The sequence below is a fragment of the Diplotaxodon limnothrissa genome, linkage group LG6, assembly GCF_057381915.1.
Source record: "Diplotaxodon limnothrissa isolate DT_005_m linkage group LG6, D_limnothrissa_male_GT1.1, whole genome shotgun sequence".
Lineage (NCBI taxonomy): Eukaryota > Metazoa > Chordata > Actinopteri > Cichliformes > Cichlidae > Diplotaxodon > Diplotaxodon limnothrissa.
This window is the reverse complement of record NC_140601.1, coordinates 36,970,378-36,991,619: the sequence shown is the minus strand read 5'-3', so window position 1 is coordinate 36,991,619 and position 21,242 is coordinate 36,970,378. Positions and strand designations below refer to the sequence as shown.

Here is a 21,242-nt window from a genome sequence, read left to right as displayed (position 1 = left end):
TGATGAGTCTCAGTTTCTGCTGAGACGTTCAGACGGTGTGGTAAGAATTTGCCCTAAATAACATGAAATTTTGACTCTATCCTAGTTTGTACCAATGGTTCAAGCGGCCAGTGATGTTAATGGTGTGGGGGATATTTTCTTGACACACTTTGTCTCCCTTAATGTCATATTAATGTCATTTAAATACCACAGCCTGCTTCAATACTCAGAAGATGGGTACATTTTGTGACATGGCACATTATCCTTCTGGAAATAACCATCAGAAGATGGGCACACTGTGGTCATAAAGTTCAAATGATCTCAAACTGGTTTCTTGAACATGACAGTGCATTTAAATAGCCTCCAGATTCACCAGACCTCCATCGAATTGAGCACTTTAGGAATATGGTGGAGCTATATGTGGAGAAAACAAATCAGCAGCAACTGTGTGATAGTATCATGTCAACATCGAACAAAATCTCTGAGGAACCATTTCAGTACCTTTTCAAATTAAAGGCAGTTCAGAAGGCAAAGGCAGGGGCTCCAACCTGGTACTAGTAAGGTGTACCAAATAAAGTGTCAGTAAATGTATGTACAAATATTAAATAAGAATTAAAAAAGAATTTCTTGAAAGTGAACCCTTTTTTTATATTATGTTCAGCAATTTTTTCTGCATTCCTTAATTATCTCTTTATATAATCAGAATCAGAATATAGAGAGATACAGAATGTAGACTAAAGTAGATTTTGTTGAGACTGAAATCACAGTGCTGAAATATTCTGTGCAATTTTTAAAAAGCCCCATTATTTAGCGGTTTCCCATGAAATTGTGTTAAAGCTGAATTAAGTTACTTCTTGTGTGCAAACAGAACATTTCCTACTGCTGAAACAGACTTCCACACTGCTGCTGTGTAAATGAAATAAAACCAAAAAATGCCGCGTGAACAAACTTGTTCATGGTTGTTATCCTTAATTATTTCTAACCGATTTTTAAAAAAAAAATTATTCATGCAATCTTTTGCATCCTGTTTTATCTGAAACGTATAAAATAAATATACAAATGTTCAACTACATCAAGCGGTTTTAAGAAGATGTTTACCTGTAATCTATCAAAACAACTGGCTGCATCTTAATCAAATTTCACTACCAGTGCCAATGAAAGCAATCTCATATTCGAATAAAAGATTAAAGGCTTAATGCATACACCTACACATACCTACAAACGAACATCTGTTCATTTGTCTTCAGTCATTTGATTGACTTACACAGATGTAGAGCTTTACATGGTGAGTGTGCTGTTATGTAGCTGTGTGGTGTGTAATAGACCTGCATAGGGAGACTTCATGCCATCTGCAGAAGTCATACTGTATGCTGGAGCCAAACGTTTGCTGGACAGAAACATGTTCATACTCCTGTGGTTTTGTGCTGTTTTTGCAAAACTAATTTCCCCAAGGACAGTAAAATGTCATGTGGTCTGGTACATTATGTCAAAAAAAAGGGGGTTGCATATACTGAGCGTAATTGCAGTGAATCAAATTAAGGGCAGTCATTTTTGCCCCAGTTTATCCATGTAAAAACTGAGCTTTCCAATTGAAAAGTGATATTCTTTCCACAGTGTGATACTCTTCAAGTGGGCACGCGTAAACACACACACACGTCTTTGTGTGATGGGATAACAGTTCAGAGAATGTAAACTGATTGGAACAAGTTTGAAATAAGTGTGGCAGCTCACCAGTTGGCCAACAATTTGAATGTTACAGCTTGTGATTGCGAAGAAAAAAGTATCTGACACTCACTTGTACTCAAGCCACAGGCAAGAGGAATGCTTAAACAAGCTCAAACCTCTGTTAGTACATCATAAGTGCTGTCTAACAGCACGGCACTCATTACCAACTGCAGAGCTGGGTATCTTTTATTCATCGCTGTGGCTGCAAAAGGGGATAGGAGTATAATTAGAGCTCAAATGTACTGTCAACACTGGGGATGTTTTCATATGTGCTGGTTATCCAAAATGAACCGGAAAGCTAAAATTAAAACTTGGCTGCCAAGTACAGAGATGCAGACTGTGAAGTATCACGATGGATATGTCTTTTAAATATTCCGATTATGCTCTGGCATTTGTTCTAACACAGAACAACTGGGCGTCCAGTTTTCACCATGAATTTACTGCTCAGTGGGGTGTTTTCTGTGTTTGTGTCCTTTTGGTCATCTCCAGCCAGCACAACCATACTCACATGCACAACCACAAGCATGCAAGCTGACACATAGGCCGATCAAATATTGTGCGCTGCTGGAAGCGGGTTATCCGGTGCGACAAGCTGACTTAAGCCATCAAGCTTAGGATGTTGTTGCACTGGCACAAGTTGATTGTGCTGGCTGTTCTCCAGCTAACATTTGCACTAAATTGTAGAATATGCTGCACTTGTGTACTGCAAAATTAATAATTCTAGCAGTACTGACTGTTTCATTTTCTTAAGTGTGACCAGTTGATTTGCAGCTCCACAGCAGTAAAGCCAAATTGTTAAATTAGTTTGCTGAACAGCACAACATACAGGTGCAAGCGTGCAAACACAGGAATTCACGCTGAAGGCTGGTTTCTGGCACACAGCTTGTCCCATGTTCTTAGCGATTTGGGCGTGTAGCGTGAAAAAGGACAGATAATTGGGTTTATCACCGGTGTATTTTTAGTTCCTATTTCTCCACACGCAATTTACAAAAGAATGAAAAAGGGTGGAGGAGGGCTCAGAGCAGAAATAGAGAGAGGGGAGGATAAGGAGGAGGGGGAGAAGAGGAATGGAGGTTAATAAATGGAAGTAGAAGAGACAGGGAGAAAACAGAGAGAAGGAATTGGCCACAAAGATGGAGTCTGGCATGTGTCCAAGTTTGGTGGAGTGTGTGTAAAGGAGCAGCGGCGTTTCCGCCTACAGGCACTAGTGCAGGTAGACAGAGCAGAACAAGCCCTCTGCATGACTACAAGGGGGCCTGACAAACCGTGCTTATTTAGGAGAGCAACCGGAGGAAACTTTGGCAACAGAGGGAGACAGATTTTCCACCGTGATGTAGACCTCAGCTAATACTGCCAAACATCACACGGCATAGAAGTGGAAATATGCTGGTCACTGCATGCTTTGAGACACCTCATCATAGATGAGATGATGAAGCAGGTAAAAGTAAATGCTGGAGATTTTTTTTCAAGAGATGTCCTGGATAAGAAAGGCGGAAAGAGAAAATATACAAAAAAATATTAATTTAAATTTTAACTATAGAATAACAGCATTGCTTAAAGTTTGTGTTAAGTAATAGGTACTAAGTAAGTAGTAATAGTAAGCTGCCAGTAACAGTCAACAGATCCTTCAGGTAGCCACAGGTGTGATTTGTATAAGATACCATAAAGTAAATTCCTTGCATGTTTAAATACTGAAAATATTGTTGCAATTTTATGTTGCTGTTGTGAGAAATGCATCTTACCAAATAAAAAAATGGACAAAAGGCTTGGCGTGTATGGGTGTGTGTGCTGGACAAAAAAAAACTGCTGATCTGAAAAGCTGGCTTCACTTAAATCTGCTGTGGGCTAGCTCAGGACAGCTCAGGCCAGCTCTGCCAGCGAAGATGGGATAGGGTGAGCAGTGGCTGATGGAGAATGGCATGAAACGAAAGACATGGAATCAGTTCGGATAAAAGGCACTGTCCTGGGAAAGTGCTGGTCTGTTAAAAATAGTGATTCTGTTAAGAAGTCAGAGCAATAGCAGGAAGTGAAGTTCAAGGAAGAATTCAGCTCATATCATCCATGTCATGTATGTATAATAATTCATAATTACAGTTAAAAATGTCTCATTCTGTATAATTTCTTTTCTAATACATAAAATACATAAAATATGTATGTCAACATTGCGTGTTGGCCTTATTAAGCTCCAGAGTAGTTACATCAAATGAAATTCATTCATCTGAACTGTTTTCATATTTAAATTTCTACAAATAGATGTTTTTGTATAAATGACATCTACGGTTTCTCCCCCAGGGAAATTTTGAGCATCAGACCCTTCATTTCCTGCATTCTGGTGACTCGTTGTGCATCAGTTTGTTTCTCTTCTGCATCATTTCATGAAAGAAATGTTTAGTTATATTAAGGGAAACACAAAAATCAGGCGCCATAACAGCTGAAGATATGCTGGTGTATAACGCAATGGAAATCTCTGCAATTCTTTATTGTTTTCAAAGACGTATTCTTAACTATCTTAGCCCTATCCTATTTTTGCCTGATCCAGATGTTAGATCACATGCTCAGAGTCCTGTCTTTATTTCAGATTAGTTTTGGTCTGTTGCCAAACCAACATGATAATAGTTATCCTGACTGAAGCGGTGTTCTTGGTGTGTGTTCTGCGCTTTAGAAGCTGCAGTTCCAGCAGTCTAAAAGAGATTCACAGTTAGCAGTGCTGTAACTTTACGGCTGGGCATCATTTGTGATGTTAGCGAGGTACAGTCTAACAAATTGCACATATAAAACTCATTCCCCTGACAGAGAATTTATATTGCTTAAAACATGCTGGAAATAAAAGAATCAGTAAAAATGTGACCCTTCCAGCATCAGCATAGGCTACTACGGTTATTTAGCCAGAAATGAGAGATGCTTTCATGATACTGAAGGCTCTGGCTTTAAGTTTGACATAGCTCACTAAACTACGAATCTTGCATCATAGTTTAGCCCTCAAGAAATGTGAAAAAAAGTCATAAAAAGGAACCAAAAACAAAGACAAAGAAGGAAGCACAGCCGACCAAACACTAAAACTCCAGAAAAACTATAAAAATGAAACAGCACCAGTCTCCCAGGCACAGTTTACACAGTTACTGCATTTCATGCCAATCATCTGGATAAGCCACAGATGTTCTGGAAAAAAAAATAGGTGTGGACAAATTTATGTAAGCATTAAGGCATATTTAGGAAAAAGGTAATAAAATCTTTAAAAAAAAAAAAAAAAAAAGAAGTGTGTTGAAAAGATGTTTGCATGTGGTGTTGTGTTATTACCAGTGGTACAGGAACATCTACGGGGATAGAGAGTAGACAGGATTCCACTAAATCTGGATGCAAATGTCATGCAGTCAGTTAATGTGGAGCTAAAAAGAGCATCTCTGCAACCTCAAAATCCACAATGAACTTTTAAATGGCACTTACAGCCCTCAGATTTGTGTAGGCAAGACTTGTCTGCTTTCTTATGAAATATGTAGCCTAACGTGCTTTTTACTCTTGCTGTAATGGTTTTGCAGACTGTGTAAATGATAAAATCTTTTGAAAGGCAAGCCATTTCATTTAGGCTGAAGGATCAAAAACACAAAATCCAAAACAAAGTCAAAACGCTAAGCACAAAATCCACAGGGCTACACAAAGGAACTGTACCAGAGAGGATAAGAGATGCTGCAATAAACAAGAGGAGAAGACAGGTTTCAGGAATGGCAATCACAATCACATAAACTCACAATACACTGGAATAAAAAAAAACAGGGATTCAAAGGCTCCACAAAGAAAAACATCTAAAGTTTAAAACACCAGTGAAACAGAAACCCAAAGTTAAATATTAAGTAAGAATACAAAATTACACTGAATTCATCTATTTGTTTGGTTGTTGCTTTTTAACCACAATACAATACCCTCTTCTTTTCTATTGATTTGTTTCCATTTTCTGCCACTTATCCAGATCCAGGTTGCAGGGGCAACAGTCTAATCCAGAGGTAGGCAACTCCAGGCCTCGAGGGCCAGTGTCCTGCAGGTTTTAGATGTGTCCTTGATCCAGATGACAGATGATTTAAATGGCTAAATGACCTCCTCAACATGTCTTGGAGTTCTCCAGAGGCCTGGTAATGAACTAATCATTTGATTCAGGTGTATTGACCCAGAGTGAGATCTAAAACCTGCAAGACACCGACATTCGAGGCCTGAAGTTGCCTACCCCTGGTCTAAGCAGTGATACCGTGACCTCCTTGTCCCCAGCCACTCCTCCGAGGGACAGTAAGGCATTCCCAAGCCAGCCAAGAGACATAATCTCTCAAGTGTGTCCTGAGCCTACCCCAGAGTATATTCCCAGTTGGACATGCCCAGAAGACCTAACCGAGGAGGCATCCAAGAGGCATCCTAGTTATGTTCCAAAACTGCCTCTAGTGCAGGGGTGTTGAACTCCAGGTCTCGAGGGCCAGTGTCCTGCAGGTTTTAGATCTCACCTTGGGTCAGCACACCTGAATTAAATGATTAGTTCATAACCAGGCCTTTGGAGAACTTCAAGACATGTTGAGGAGGTCATTTAACCATTTAAATCAGCTGTGCTGGATCAAGGACACATCTAAAACCTGCAGGACACCGTCCCTCGAGGTCTGGAGTTCGACACTCCTGCTCTAGTGTGTGGGTATGCAACTCCAGGCCTCAAGGGCCTTTTGTTATTGAGGAGTAGAAGCTCTACTCTGACTGAGTTCCACGCTGGGCAACAACACACAATACTTAAACATACTGAAGAGTAAAAGTTTTCATATTCACTAATAAAATCCTAAAACATGACCACTTCATTACATTTCCATTTACAGCACATTTATTAAATTGCACTGAGCATCATTACATTACACAGTCGAAATCTATAGAATGACTGCTGGCCTGCTCCATCCTTGTTTTTGTTTATCACACGTCTGTCACCGTCATGCTCCAGTCAACCACATATAGGTATTGCTTAAACACACATAGGCGCACGCACAAAAACACACAAACCAGAGAGGCAGAGTAAATATGTGTTTTGTCGATAACTGTCCACCAGAGCAGACTCACAGCATTGCTGATGTGCTGACTTCAGGACTTCAGTGCTTCACTTTTGCTGAGATAAAGAATTTGGGCCAGTTAAATCTTATCGTTGTCTATTATGTGTGTGTGTGTCAGTGTGTGTGTTCATTCATGTTGTAGCGCACTAAGAGTGACTGCGCACGCTGTCTTCAGAGGCTCCTGGTTGTTAGCTGGTTATGTTATTTTTACCTGATATTACCTTTTTGTTGCCAGATGTTGTTCACAAATTTAGGCATATGCTGTCAGCAACACACACATACACGCACACCCTCAGCAGAACAAAAGCACATTAGTGTATTAGAAAAGCAGCTTTTCTCTTTTTTCAGGCTGAGGAAGGAGGTGCACTCTAATACACAACAATCAGAATGTCCATTAACAGGATGTGATCCTGCATGTGGATTCACTTACGGTTTGAGCTAAGTTTTAAAAAGGGTTTTAACTCAAGTAATTGTGTATTTGTGTGTGGATATGCACAAAAAATGTCACAGTGGTTTGCTTTATATCAGCAGTGATACAGAATAAAAATAATCAAGTCTTAAAGAGAAAATTGGTCTGAATATGTATTTTTCACAGAGACACAGAAGACTGCTGTCTTCTGGCACTGTTTGATCAAAACATGAAGAAAACAAGTTTGAGAAAATGTTCACCACATTAGTGTCACTGTAGCAACTTTTGAAATGTATAAAAATACTTGGGCCACTTTCTGTCAACCTTGCCTGCCCCCTTTCTGAGTACAGAAAACCTCCTTTTATGTTATACTGTCAGGGCTCTGCTTGAGAATGTCAGCCATCCCATCTACAAAAGCAAAGAAAACCCACTGTTTTTCACCTCCGCTCTCTTACGTTGAGTGCTTCTATTACTTTTACCCTGAAGTGCAAAGCTCCTGCTGTCAGTTTTCAGCTCAGAAGAAGTCTGGACAGGCAGCTGAATCCTGTTCTGTAAAGTAAAGCCTTGGTTATGATATGAAGGTTATGAAAGACTCAGTGTAAAATGATGTTTGGACATATTTTCACAGCTTGTGGTTATATTATACCTTTACCTGCAAGGTAACATATGACATACTAATGTACATGGGTGTAAATAATATTTGTGTAAATGAGTTACTGTCAGGCATGAAGGCATTTTACATTATTTAAACTGCAGGTGGGGTCATAATAGAAAAAAGGTACTTTGTGTTTTGTGTTGCCCAACTAATTCAGCAGGCAAACATGGTGTTACACGTGATTTGATAGGCCAATGTGCAAGTAGGGGTGAAATGTCAGCAGGCACAGAGAGAGTGTCTCCTGTAAGGGTTTGTATATTGTTGTACTCTGTTGTGAACATGGAAGTACAGCTCAAATCCAGCTCAAAATTCCCAGAGCTCGTCAATCACAGCGTGAAGGCGGTGTGATTTTAGTTTAAGTTCTGATGACATTTCTAACAGCATACATTAGACTACTGGCTTTAACAACAAACCAAGTCCATACAGATTTTTATTTGTTTGTATTTTTTATTCTCTGACATTTCCTTCCCTGACACAATGACAAGGAAAGAATGAAATCTGAAATCTCCTAAACCAAATTACAGTTTTTATCAGTAAATTTAACCAAACTACAGTAAATATCTGATGAAGTGAGAGTGGAAAACTTATCCCAATTAAGTGTAAATATCATTGTTCTCGTGTGAGATCTGACCAATGTGAGTGACTTACAGAAAATAAACCAAATATGAATAATAACCGAAAATGAAAGTCATACTTACTATATTTGCATCCAATGTATTTTGACTTCTAACCATCACATTTTGAAATGTCTTCTACTAGAAAAGCCAATCTAAGAAGTGACCTTCTAGCAAATGGATGAGGAAACAGCACAGGTCAAACTAAAGTTGACAGCATTTTTTATTCAACATATTGAATTTGAATACAGTCAGTGTCAGATCATTAACATATAACATGGTGCAGCTACAGGTTTTTAATCTTCTGGTGTCCAACAAAGGTTTAAGGCAGTTAAAAAGTGAAGGGTGGAAATGAGCTGTTGGACAGGGAAACAGACACACAACTAGAATTAATGTTGTCTTTTCATATGAAATAAAATGCGTGATGTGTACAGCACTCGCTCCATCTGTCACATCTATTTGAAATTTCATCCATATTTTCAAGACTTCTATCAATATTTCTCAAACTCTGTCAGGCCTTGTGATTGTGGAATAGAAAGACAGACAAGAAGAGAATACACAAGCATGTGAGAAAAAACACAATGAGAGAAACCAAGAGCAGAACACACATTTCTCAAAATAAGACACTGCATTAGAGTTACAACGTTACTTGGGAGGTGGATTGTGGAAATGAAACACAGTGCTCTGAAGTGGAACAGGAAAAAGACAGAAAGAGAAATGGTGCGTTAATACTTCCACAAAGACAAAAGGTGGGCAGAACAAAATCCTCTTCCTATTACAGTAAAGGCTGATGTAGAGAAAAAAGAAATTATGTTCCGCTTTTGTACCACTGTTATAAATGTTCATACAATTTTCATATCAGCGATGCTGGAGAGGAGAGGCCTCATTGGAGCAGCAACATGGGAGAAAAACAGTCACAGTTAAAACCTTAAACACTTTCATCAGCAGTGCAGTCAGTCCAAAATGAAACAGGGACTGCAAATCATCTATCATTTTCATCACCTTTGTGTTTTTTACATTGTACAATTTTCTGGAACAACTGTCCACAGGCACTGTCTTCATCATCTTGGCAGAAACTGCTCGACTTTGAGGGGTAGAGTTTCTTCGATGAAGGTGGGGAAACGCACAGGCAAACGTTAAGCAACTGGTTTGATTCCATGTTCATTTGAAGTTCATCACCGGATGGTTATGTGTCAGATTTAATCATTAGGAGTAGATCACAGCCAGACATTGTAATGCTTCTCAAAGTTGCAGTCACAGAAAACCTAGAAATCTCCATATCTACAGGGAGAAAAACACACAAAGTAAAGCAAGTGTAGATGAAGATATACCTGAATCCTACAAATCACCCGGTGCATGAATGCTGTGCTGTGCGTGAACTATCCTTTATGTTTGTGTGTGTGTGTGTGTGTGTGTGTGTATGGGTTCTTACTATCTTGGTGGAGACCAAATGTGAAATTTACTATACTGATGGGGACCAAAATCCAGGTGCCCACGGGGTTGAAGGCATTTTTCACACTCAAAATGTGGTTTTAGTGTCACGAAATTGTTATGTCAATGGGATGTCCCCATGAGAATAGGAAACCAGACATGTGTGTGTGTCAATGAGTGTGTGTGTGATAGAAAAAAGCATGTCACACAAATAAAAAAAGGGGGGGGATGGGACATTTCTGGTATGTAAAGAAAACTGACAGTTTCTTTTATTTTTAGAATTTTAAATACGAGCCCATGCCAGGCTCAAACATGTGTTGCTCTGTATGTTAATGTGTATTTCACAGTGTGTATGACTCACTCTGTCTCATCAGCAGTGGGCGTGTTATAGCTCTGGAACAGTGGCTGCATGAAGAGTCCCAGAGTTCCCACCACACACACCAAGATGAAGATCCACAGAAACAGACGGTCTATCACCATTGCTACGTACTTCCAGTCTTCTATGATCTAGAACCACATTAACAGATTCAGACCTTTGCGGTTAAGGTTTGTATGTTTGGGTCAAAAGAAAATCAGCTTGTTAAATCTACCTTTTGGCAGTTCAGTGTTTGTCACACCTAAACACTGTAAAGCAGGAATGTCAAACTCATTTTACATTTAAGCCACATACAGACCACTTAAGGCCAGTGAAACTCCCATTTCCGTCAGTGTAAACTTTTAATCCCTGAAATATTTCAATGCAGGAAAAAGAAGTGCAACTTCAACTACACAATAAAGAAATGCTGTTCTCTTTCATGAAATAAATCTTTCACCACAACTCTTTGTGCTTAAATTGTAAAAAATAAATGTAAAATGACAGAAGACGTTCTGGTAGCTCATGACACAGACTGTCCTGTAATTATAAAGCAGAATGTTTTTGTTAATTTCCTATTTTATTTCATTATTTTACCATTGACATGGTGTGTAAAAAAACAAAGTTTCTATGGTAGCTAGTTGAAAAAACAAGAACTTTTCTGTCATTTATTTGTCTTTTACTTCATTACTTTGGTGTAGTATGAATGGCTGTGGGGTGGTTTTTATCACTAGGACTGTAAAATGTGTGGAAATAAAACCTATGCTCTCCTTCACATCACTAGACATCTAGTGGGCTGGATTGGAGTCTTTGACTGGCCGATTCTGGCCCCCGGGCCTTATGTTTGACACCCCCTGGAGCTATGGGTTAGCATGTCATTCAGAAAGAGTACAATTACAGATGCTAAGCATGTTTGTAATATTTATTAAATCTGAGAGGTTTATGATTTGTGCTTCAGTCAGTGTGTGTTTTACACAAAAGTATGTGGAGAGCTTTCTGATGACATTAGAAATGTCTATAGTAAAATATATAGCTGACAGATTCCAATTGTATGACAAGAGAACAAAAGCAAACACTGAGATATGGCTCGTCTCACATCTGATTTTGCCCTGGTAATCTTTCCTTTCCACCTTGTCGCTTGTCTGACATCATGCATCTCCATAATCTGTTTTTGTATGGCTTTCCTTTCCTCTTTATGTCTCTGCAAGAATATATTTTATCTTCTATTCCTTTCAATTTTTTGGTGTCGCCCTATCTCCCCTATTCATCATTACCTATCAATTTTTTTCTTACCCCTTCATCATCGTCTTCTGTCTTCATGTGCTCAGCTATGTATCTCACTCCATCCACTGCCTCCTCCAGATCTGCATCTAACTGATTGGCCAAAGGCCTCTGGAAGTCTGAAAAGCCACCGCCACCATCCGGGATGTCACCAGCCGTCCAGCAACACCGCTGCGCCAAATCCTCATTCACGTAGAAAGCGTCGGCGTCGGTTCTGATCCCACCGAGTCTGATGTTTGAGTACTGCTTTTTGTTTGTGCTGCTTTGGGTGTTATTTTTACAGACAATACTCCGACTGGTGTATTTCCGGCGCAGTTTATCACGAACATTGGAAGAGCCTGGACGCCTCATGAGGAGGAAGGTAGGTAGACGGACTAAGAAGAGCCGTTTGACCCAGTCAGGCATGTAGTGAGTGGACGGTGAGCGATGGTGCACGTTGAGGACGCAGACGGTGCTTACAATCGAGAACGTGACCAGCACCATGGTGAACATTAAGTATTTACCTTTAACAGAATGAGACACAGAAAAATGATCAGATGTTGTCATTTACCAACACTACTTCATGTCAGTCATGTGTTATTCAATAATCAAATAATAGCTGGGTCTCAAATAACAACCAGCAGCATCTCTAACACGTTTTTAATAAAGACTGTTTTAAAAGGCTAACTGGAAGGTGTTAATATGCAATACTAAGCAATTTTAAATTCAAAATGATGAAAGAATATATTAGAAATTAAAATGGTTTATAGCTAGAATAAAAGTACATCAAATATAATTTAAGAAAAAGAGAAAATAGAATAATAAAACCAATTTAAAAATAGTAAGGTTTGATCAGTCCAGTCATTGAAAACAAATAAATTAAATAATGTAATGCTAAGTAAAAAACTACAATTTTAAAATGGTTATAAAAGTAGATATTATTTAAAACAAAGAGTGGTGATAGCTTTCACTTTCATTTGCACCAAAGCAGGTGAAATACATTTGCATGACACTGGGGTGTGCTTCCCAGATCGTGTTATACTATTACAATTAACCATTTCCTTCATTTTTTTGAATGGCGCAGTACTCTGCTAGAATGAAGTATATTTCATCACTTTCAGCTGTTTGGTTTCCCTTATACTGTTCCATTAGTGTTCCTACTGAAATCTCCAAAAGCAGTATATTAATGTTAAGCGCAGGTACACGTATAACACTAGTAATTTAATGGGTTGAACTTAAACATTTATTATCTGGTGAGTCTTCGTGTTCACCGGAGTGAAACTGTCCATAATCTGAGCAGCTGCCTCTTCAGGCAGCTATAATATTTTTCACTTTTTTTTAATTTCCTTGTGTTGACTTTGTGCTGAGGTTGTAAACAGCATAATAAAAAATTAGGTGAAGGGCAAGCAGAAAAAGGACTGACCTGTCATAAAGCACATTTACAAATCATATATGAAAAATGAAATGTGAAGACCCATCATTTATATAAGACTATTTCAAATGCGGTGTAGCGCTTTCAGTTGTAAATAAATGGCATTAATCCATAATTGAAAAACTACTTTTTTCTTGTTTTATGTTTTCTTACACACATCACCAAACTATTATATTTATATAAAGTGTCTGTACATATAGTAAAAACCCAAATATTCGTTGCCCTAGGCTACAAACTGTTGCAAATAGACAAATATGGATATGACTAACCTATGAGTGGCACTGCTAGAGAGGTAGGTGGCACTATCTTTGATATGAGCAGCAGGAACACAGTGAGTGCCAGCAGCACTGAGATGCAAAGCGTCATTTTCTCCCCACAGTCTGACGGCAGGTAGAACACCAGGATAGCTAATGATGTGATCAGCACACAGGGGATAATCAGATTGATGGTATAGAAAAGAGGCTTCCTCTTAATGACAAAATCATAGGTGATGTCCAGATAGGTTATGTCGTTGGGGTCCTCGTTTTTGCGTGCTGGGAGCGAGACGATGTCCCACTCTCCACTTGGAGTAAAGTCGTCACGGCTGGCGAAATCACTGGTGAGGATAAGATCTACTTCTGTGTGGTCGTAGGTCCAAGAGCGGAACTTGAGAGTGCAGTTCTGCTGGTCAAAGGGGAAGTTCTGCACCTCGATGGCACAGGCTGACTTGTAGATTGCTGGAGGGAGCCAGAAGATGTCCCCGGTGCTTGAGACCACAGCATTGCAATAGAAGGAAACCTCGTACACACCGTCAGCACTATAGGAGGTTTAGAAATAAAGGATTAAAGAGCGTTAAGCACATCAAATGAAGAGGAAAGAAAAATTAGAGTCTGACCAATACAGGATTTTTTTTAAACCAATACTAATACTAATATTTAAAAATCTAATAAATGGGACAACATTTATTTGTACTTTCTAGCATTTGTTATGTGTAGTTATTTAGGAGTGCCAAATAACTGTAAAATGTCAATTCTTGTAAGATGGTTCCTGGGGTGCTTCTTCCATTTATTCTTTACTTGTTTCATTTTCATTAATTTCCTAATAAATTAATATTGTTTGCGATACTTGTATATCAAAAAATAGCAAATATTTGCCCAGACAGTAAATTAGTTGGGCTCAAATTATTAAATGTTGCTTGGCATGTGGTAGAAGAGTTCTATGATAGCACAGGTCATGCTATTATTGTCATCAGCACTGGAATTATTCACATAACTCTATCCTACTAGCAATCATAACTATACACATGAAATTGCTAACTTCCCACAACGAGAGTCAAACCCGGGCCGCCTGGGTGAAAACCAGGAATCCTAGCCACTAGACCATATGGGAATGTTAATATAAAACACTAATAATAAAGAGAAACTGGGTTTGTGGAAATTGTTAATTACACAGCTCCCACTGAAATACTTAGCATTTTAGTAACAACGTGTAAAACATGAGTGGTAATGATCAAAAACCTCATAATATTAAGAACGGTTTAATAAAATAATGGTTTAGTCCATTCATACAAGGCCTCCACAGGAATTAGTTTTCCTGCTTTAAATTGATTTTTTTATAGTAAAAAAAATGTACAAATCACATAAATTAAACTCAGAAAAGCAGCCAAGTCTCTCTCGGTTGGGATCAAATTTGCATACTTACTTGTTATAGAGCACTATATCAGGAAGCCAGATAAGTTTGGAGGGTATTCGCAATTTCTTGATGCCTTCATATTTCTCAGGATCCCATCTCAACCTGTAGTCATTCCATTCCTGCAGAGGAGCCTTTGTTATCGTAACTGTAGCTATGACCAAAAAGACCAAATACTGACCATACAAGGTACTGTATAAGAACTGGGCAGCAGAGAAAAGACTGTAGGTACCTGAAACAGCCACAGGTTGGTCGTCATTATCTGTTCTCTCTCATTCTAAAAGCAAAGATCAGTCAGCTGTTAAAACTACATAATACTTTCCATAATGCTATTTTTATTTTGAGTAAAGGTCAAAGCAATAAATCAATACACACCTTTAATGAGTGCATGAAATAACACTAACATTTTGGAGCAAAAAACATTTATTTTTAAAGCCTGTTTTACAAATGCCTCAAAGGAAGGACTTACTGTGATACTAAGGTTAGCCTGTTTACTGTCTTGTCTTGAGATGAATGGAAAGGTTAGAATCAAAGTTGTCTGAGACAAATGGTGTTTTAAACCCTCTGGTGAGGCGCACGCAGCCATGGAGCCTAACATGATCATTAGTGAATATGATGAAAATAATGGCTTTACAACCATATTCTGCAACACTTCAGTGGCTTAGGTGTTGTTCAAGCCGAGGAGCAGAAAGTAGTGCATTAAGTAATGTGAATAAGAAGCTTTTAGAAGCCCATGTCACGAGGTGAAGACCTTAAGTAAAGCTTAGTTGCAGTGACTTATAATAATAGTTCTGTGAAACAGAACAACAGGTGATCAAAAATTCTAAAAACTGAAATAATCCAGAAATGAATTATTCAGGTCACTTATTAACATTTTACAATCCAACCATAAAGAAATATATCCAAATGGTAAAACAAATAGTTTGGAGAAGAGAAGCATAAAACATCACTTGTCGAGCACAGGGCTAACTCAAAGAGACAGATAAATTGATTCAGACCTTCACAATTACAGGCAATTTAAAGTTGCCACTTCTATTCTACAACCTAGAAGCCTCTGAACTGTGACAGTGTCATGAATTATTATTAAGTTATTATTATTACATTATAATGTCAAATTAATTCTGCTCTTTTCTTTAATATTTATGTCGCTATTTTCCTTCTTAAAGGAGACTAACGGAGCATTAAAGCACTACTTAATGGTTACATAGTCACCACATAATAATTATAAAAACTTCTGTAATGCAATTAAAGGTAGAGTTTGGTGTTTAAACAAAAAGATGAATACTCCTAAAAGAGAAAAGAGGAGAGAAACAAAAGACTGCACATCCATACAGGTGCTCTAGCTGATTTCAAGACATAAATAGTTTAGAATAATCCTTTTTTGTGACACATGTATATAAAGGGATGCATGACGGCTGATTTTGGATTCAGAGTCCTGGTACTGTGTACATACAGACTCATATTCATAGCTTCTTGAGACATATAAATAGAACAGATGCTTTATTAGCCTTTATGTCTTTAGCAAGCACCTGTGTAAATGATCCCCTGTGAAAAGCCCTACTGAATCAATACGTGGGAACATATAATGTCACAAAGCTCTACAAACTAATAAAGATCATGCCGTAATCAAGCTGCCACCTCCGTAGCAGGGATATGGTGAAATGCAAACTCCTCAATTCAAATAATCCAGAAGTGAGTCAATCCCCATGTTAACACTTCACTTGAATCACATCAAATACGAACTGCCAGTAATGGGTTTTGATTGCGTCAAATTAAATCGTCACAAGCCCAATTTTTCATTTATTTCAGGTAACGGTGTTTGAGCCCAGTACACTCTGATGCATGATAATCTGGATGCAGTTTGTGTGTACTCACCACACTGATGAGCTGAGACAAAGACACCTGTATGGAGACGGTGACCTGCTGGCTCTTATTGACAGCAGGTCTGATTAGTTTATTGTAGTGCTCTGGACCTAAAAGGTAGTTTACCAGGCGCTCCTCTGCATTCTCTGCCCAGCTGCCTGCAGAGAAAATACAGAATATTGAAAGAAATCCAATTAATCAAAGTGCTTTAAACATAAAATGAATCTGTTTAAAATATGTAATATTATAGACATGATTACATGGAACTCCACTGCCTGAAAAGGCAGAGGCAATAACTAATGTCATTCATAAAGGCCATGTGTTTGCCCTGTGGCGATTCACAGCCACTGGTAGGTGTGTAGTGTATCTTTGTATCCTGCGTGTGCAAGTGTCTGTTTCTGAAAACAATGTCTGTTAACAAAGTAAATTTACCAGAGGGCATTACAGCTGAATCACGTGTTATCGGTTAAGTGTGAGCATGTGTACATCTTGCAGTCTGACACTTTACTGCAGGGTTTTAGAGCACAGAAACACACAAGGCTCCAGTCAAGCATCCCGGTGAGACAGCCCTGAAGCTTTATGTTTCCTGAGCCCTAAATTATTGGTTATATATATAATATATATAATATATATAATTGTATGAATAAATCAGAAGCAAAATGCTCCAGCTGCCATTATATCCACATTGTCAAACAAACTGACAACAGCGCAGTGAGGATTGGTTATCTGGACCGCTTCCCTCCCTGTAGCACATGAGTTGTCTGTTTTTGCAAGATTGCATGCAGTGCAGGCTGTGTGAGCATGGATGTTCTTTTTTTTAGCAGCACCCTGCTGCTTCAAGTTTTCATGTCAGAGTGAACATCAGTGGTTTCAGCTGAAGAGAGGCAAGTGAGTCTCTTAGAACTAAATGAGAAATCTTTAGCTCTCAGTTTATTTTAACTTCAGAGGATAAATGGTCTGCCATCAAGTAAGAACCTCAAGTATCTCTTTATGTAAGAGGAAAGCTATTTGTTAAAATGAAAGCTAAACCGCTTAATCACATTTATATTTCTTCTGAAGTGGCCCCAGCAGAGTTCAATACGATGTGTTAAATGTATGAACGTGCATAGAAATGTTTAGATTATACGCCCAGCAAATTAGGCTGTCATTAAAGTAGCTATACGAGAACAAATACTGTATGTAAATATAAATCAAGTCGATACCAAGTTTTTCATTTTAACAGAAGATTTGAATAGAAGTTTAATAGGAAAAAAGCAGTAAATGTATTAATATTGCAGTGCTGCTCTGGTATTATTTAACAACTTATTGTCAAAAGTTACCACATGTAAATCTCAACAATAAATATGGAGCTTTAACAAAAGGTCACCTTGCTCAGGTTTGCATGAAGAAAAGGGAAAACAAAGGAAAACGTCTATCAAAAGACACCAAAATGCAGCAGCACCCTGAAGCTCATTTTGTTTAATCTGTTTTACAAGGTATTCCCTGACTGTTTTATGGATATTTCAAAAATGGAAAACTCCTACTCTTTGAACCTCTGGCAAGCGATATAGCTCAATTTTCAGATTTTTTTTTTTTTTTTTGCACGATTGCAATGGAATACCTCTCTGTAAGTACTGGAGATGTTATGCATCATGATCCACTTTATGGTGCTGGCATTTTGATTTCATGCATCTAACAAGTAGCAGAGAATTTCTTGCTGTGGCAAACTGATAGCATTCATAATCGACCACCGAAACCAGCTGGAATTTGTTACAGATGCTTCTGTCTTGATTTAACCATATTCCCAACATCTGTTGTAGTTACTATCATTTGGAACGGGAACCATTGAGGTAGGATGACTTATTGTAAATCCTAAATTGACACACATTAGCGGAATGCTAGTGTTGTATGGGCAAAATGGGTTTCCCTAAAAGAAAACGTATGTCTGCTAAAACTGTAACAGGATATGAGCATTTGTTTTGAAACAGGTGCTAATCATTTTTAGTAATTTAGATTCACTGAATCTAATTAGTTGAGGAACTCACAAGCACTCTCTGGCCAAATTGCAGCCAATTTCAGCATAATGACATAAGTAGGAAGTGAAAAGGCTCTCCACGGATGGGGTCTCACCAGGATCATTAACTTCCTGGAGTCTCTGACAGGATTTAGTGGGCAACATGCATTTTTTTATGCATGCACGATCAATTGTTGGGGTAATAAGAGTGAGATAATAGCTGCTGCATTCACTAGTATTTACTGTGGTACTGTACTTGTGCAACATTGCTATTCAAACTGAAGCAACAGAGATATTCTTTGTTTCAAGACGTTTCACTTTCCTGTCAAAGGATGGCAGATCAAGAGGATGATACTAGATGTAAGTGACTAAAGCCTCAAACCTATTATGGAGCAATAAACTCTTCTCAGTTTCCTTTTATAAAAAATATTTCAAACATCTAGTATGTTAAAAGTGGGACTGACTCATGAAATTAGACTTGCGATTATGGCAGCATTAGAGTTTTCACATTCACAAGTATGGAAGGCTTTACTTCAAGGGGGTAGCAGTGACTTATCACTCAAGAGTAACCCCCCCCTCCCCTTTGTTGATACCTTTTATATTAAGAACAGCTTAGCTACCAGTAATCTGCAGTGATGAGACTCATTAAGATTAAAACACTGACGCTGTGATGGAAGACTGGTGCCACATATCATTGCATAGTACAAGTCCAAGTCAAATCTTTAGGCCTTCAGAGAAATGCAACCACTCACAACAACATGGTGGAAGACACAGAGAAGTGCTATGCCGCTTCTCGATGTTTTACAGCCTTTAAATCAGTTAAAGCTCAATTCCAGGGTCTCCTGCCTTCTCTTGATGGATGCTGCAGACTAATCCTTGACTATGTTACATGCCACAGCTGATCTTTGTCAGAGTTTGTAAGAGAAAATCTACAGATTGATGGCTCAGCTTTTTGGTTGTCTTCATTCTTTTTGGAAAACATTATTGTATTTTAGGTCTAGCTTAAACGGTAAAGCGTAACCTACAAGCTTAACCAGTTTTACATGTATCCAATGCACCACTCTCTGAAATAAAAGCTAAAATCAAGGTCAGGTAAGTAAGAGGAAGTTTTTCTTTTAAGGCAGTGAGAGATCCACATTTTGCCTAAAAAACAGTAGATGGTGCTTTCTTGGTGGTAGACAAAACATGGCTCTTATTTAATTATTCAAGGGCACATCTGCTTTTACTTATGGGTATTTTAAGAGTATGAACACCACCCACACTTTCTCAGGATGTTCTTGCAGAGTGCTGTTGTGGTTGCTTTAAATTCCTGTACTCAGAAACACAAATACACATCAAATACACCTCTTCTTCTTCTTCAGTTTTATAGAATCCAAATACAGAAAAGACAGATAATGTAAGATAATTGTAACTGTACCTTTCCAGGGAGGATGATCTGTTGATTATAGATACAGTATATGGACAATATAAGTAGAAAACCCTATATTTTGGGTTGCAGCTACTACTCTACTACTACTACTATTAATATTCTACCTTTAAGAGTGGGGAGGTGGGAGTAGAAGTTTGAGGAAGAGTTTAAATCATACAAATACATACAAATTAGAAAAATGACGTTAGTCAAGTCTGAGCTGGATTATTTGGGATTTTTTTTATTAAATGAAGAAGAAAAAAATTCTGTCATGTGAAGAATGGTTTGAAATATTATTTTAATATTTGCAAAGACTATGGACTTCCAAATACTGACTTTGGTAATATATAAAAGTCTAAAAGCTTTGAATACATTACTATAAAGTGAAATAATAGCATTTATTTGATTAAGCTGAAGTGAAATACAGAAATATGAAGTTTAGTTCTTCAGGATTTTATTTTATGAATCCCTTTGAATAAAAAAAAACATGTAGATAACTCTCACAACTACCAAAATGTTACATTTAATATAGGTGAGTAGTGGTATTGCACTAATTACATGATAATAAATAGAGAAGTATCAACTAGAAAAGCATCTCTTCTTTTAATTTGTCTTTTAAAAGATTTTCCACACTTTGAAGCACAATCATTTGGATTGTACCCCTGAGATTTGATTTACAGTTAATATAAGATTCTCTTGTGGCACCATTAATGTTATCCTTTGCTACAGGACACCTGAGTCTTCAATCAGGTCAGTTATCTCCTCTGCAGTTCAATGAAACGTGATTAAATCGACTTCTCTGGAAGAGTATCGCGCCTATTTTCAGGCCATAATCACTACCTAAGAGGGTGTGTGTGTGTGTGTGTGTGTGTGTGTGTGTGTGTGTGTGTGTGTGTGTGTGTGTGTGTGTGTGTGTGTGTGTGTGAGAGAGAGAGAGATCAACACCATAGACTTGGACATCTGTTCTTAGCAGTAAACTTCTCACAGGAAATGTTTCCATATTCGTACCAGTTTGGGATATTTAAAAGATAATAACTTACTTGTTAGAGAGAGAATGAGGAGCACAAGAGCAGTGCTGGTAGTCATCTCCTTTCCGCTTCACTACGCTAAGTTGCTTCTTTGTAATGCCTGTCCTCTAAAAAATGTTTTAAATCAAATAAAAAAAGACCAGAAATATCTTGAATGTCAAAAGTGACAATTTAGCCCAACCTCGCGGCTTTCCCTATTACTTTTGTCCACACAGGTGCTTCAGGTGTTTTCTCCTTTGCTGGAAAACACGCAGAAACTTTGGCTGTTATGGTTTAAAAATATATATATATCACGTGTAAAAAGTGTCTATTTGCCAAAGGCAACATGATGGTCCTTTACTTCACAGCATCCTGCGGGA

The 21,242-nt window shown here is 38.2% G+C and overlaps 1 protein-coding gene across 1 annotated transcript; it reads right to left on the bottom strand.

Annotated features, from left to right (window-relative positions):
- Positions 1 to 10,236: 10,236 nt before the first annotated feature.
- LOC146631144 (neuronal acetylcholine receptor subunit beta-2-like) lies at positions 10,237 to 20,941 on the bottom strand. The gene is made up of 7 exons (XM_085356372.1): positions 20,896 to 20,941; positions 16,467 to 16,612; positions 14,824 to 14,868; positions 14,604 to 14,713; positions 13,193 to 13,719; positions 11,525 to 12,015; positions 10,237 to 10,386 (listed from the first exon to the last, which is right to left on the bottom strand). Exons 1-7 carry the CDS (start codon positions 20,939 to 20,941, stop codon positions 10,237 to 10,239), a joined length of 1,515 nt encoding a protein of 504 aa, XP_085212498.1.
- Positions 20,942 to 21,242: the final 301 nt, after the last annotated feature.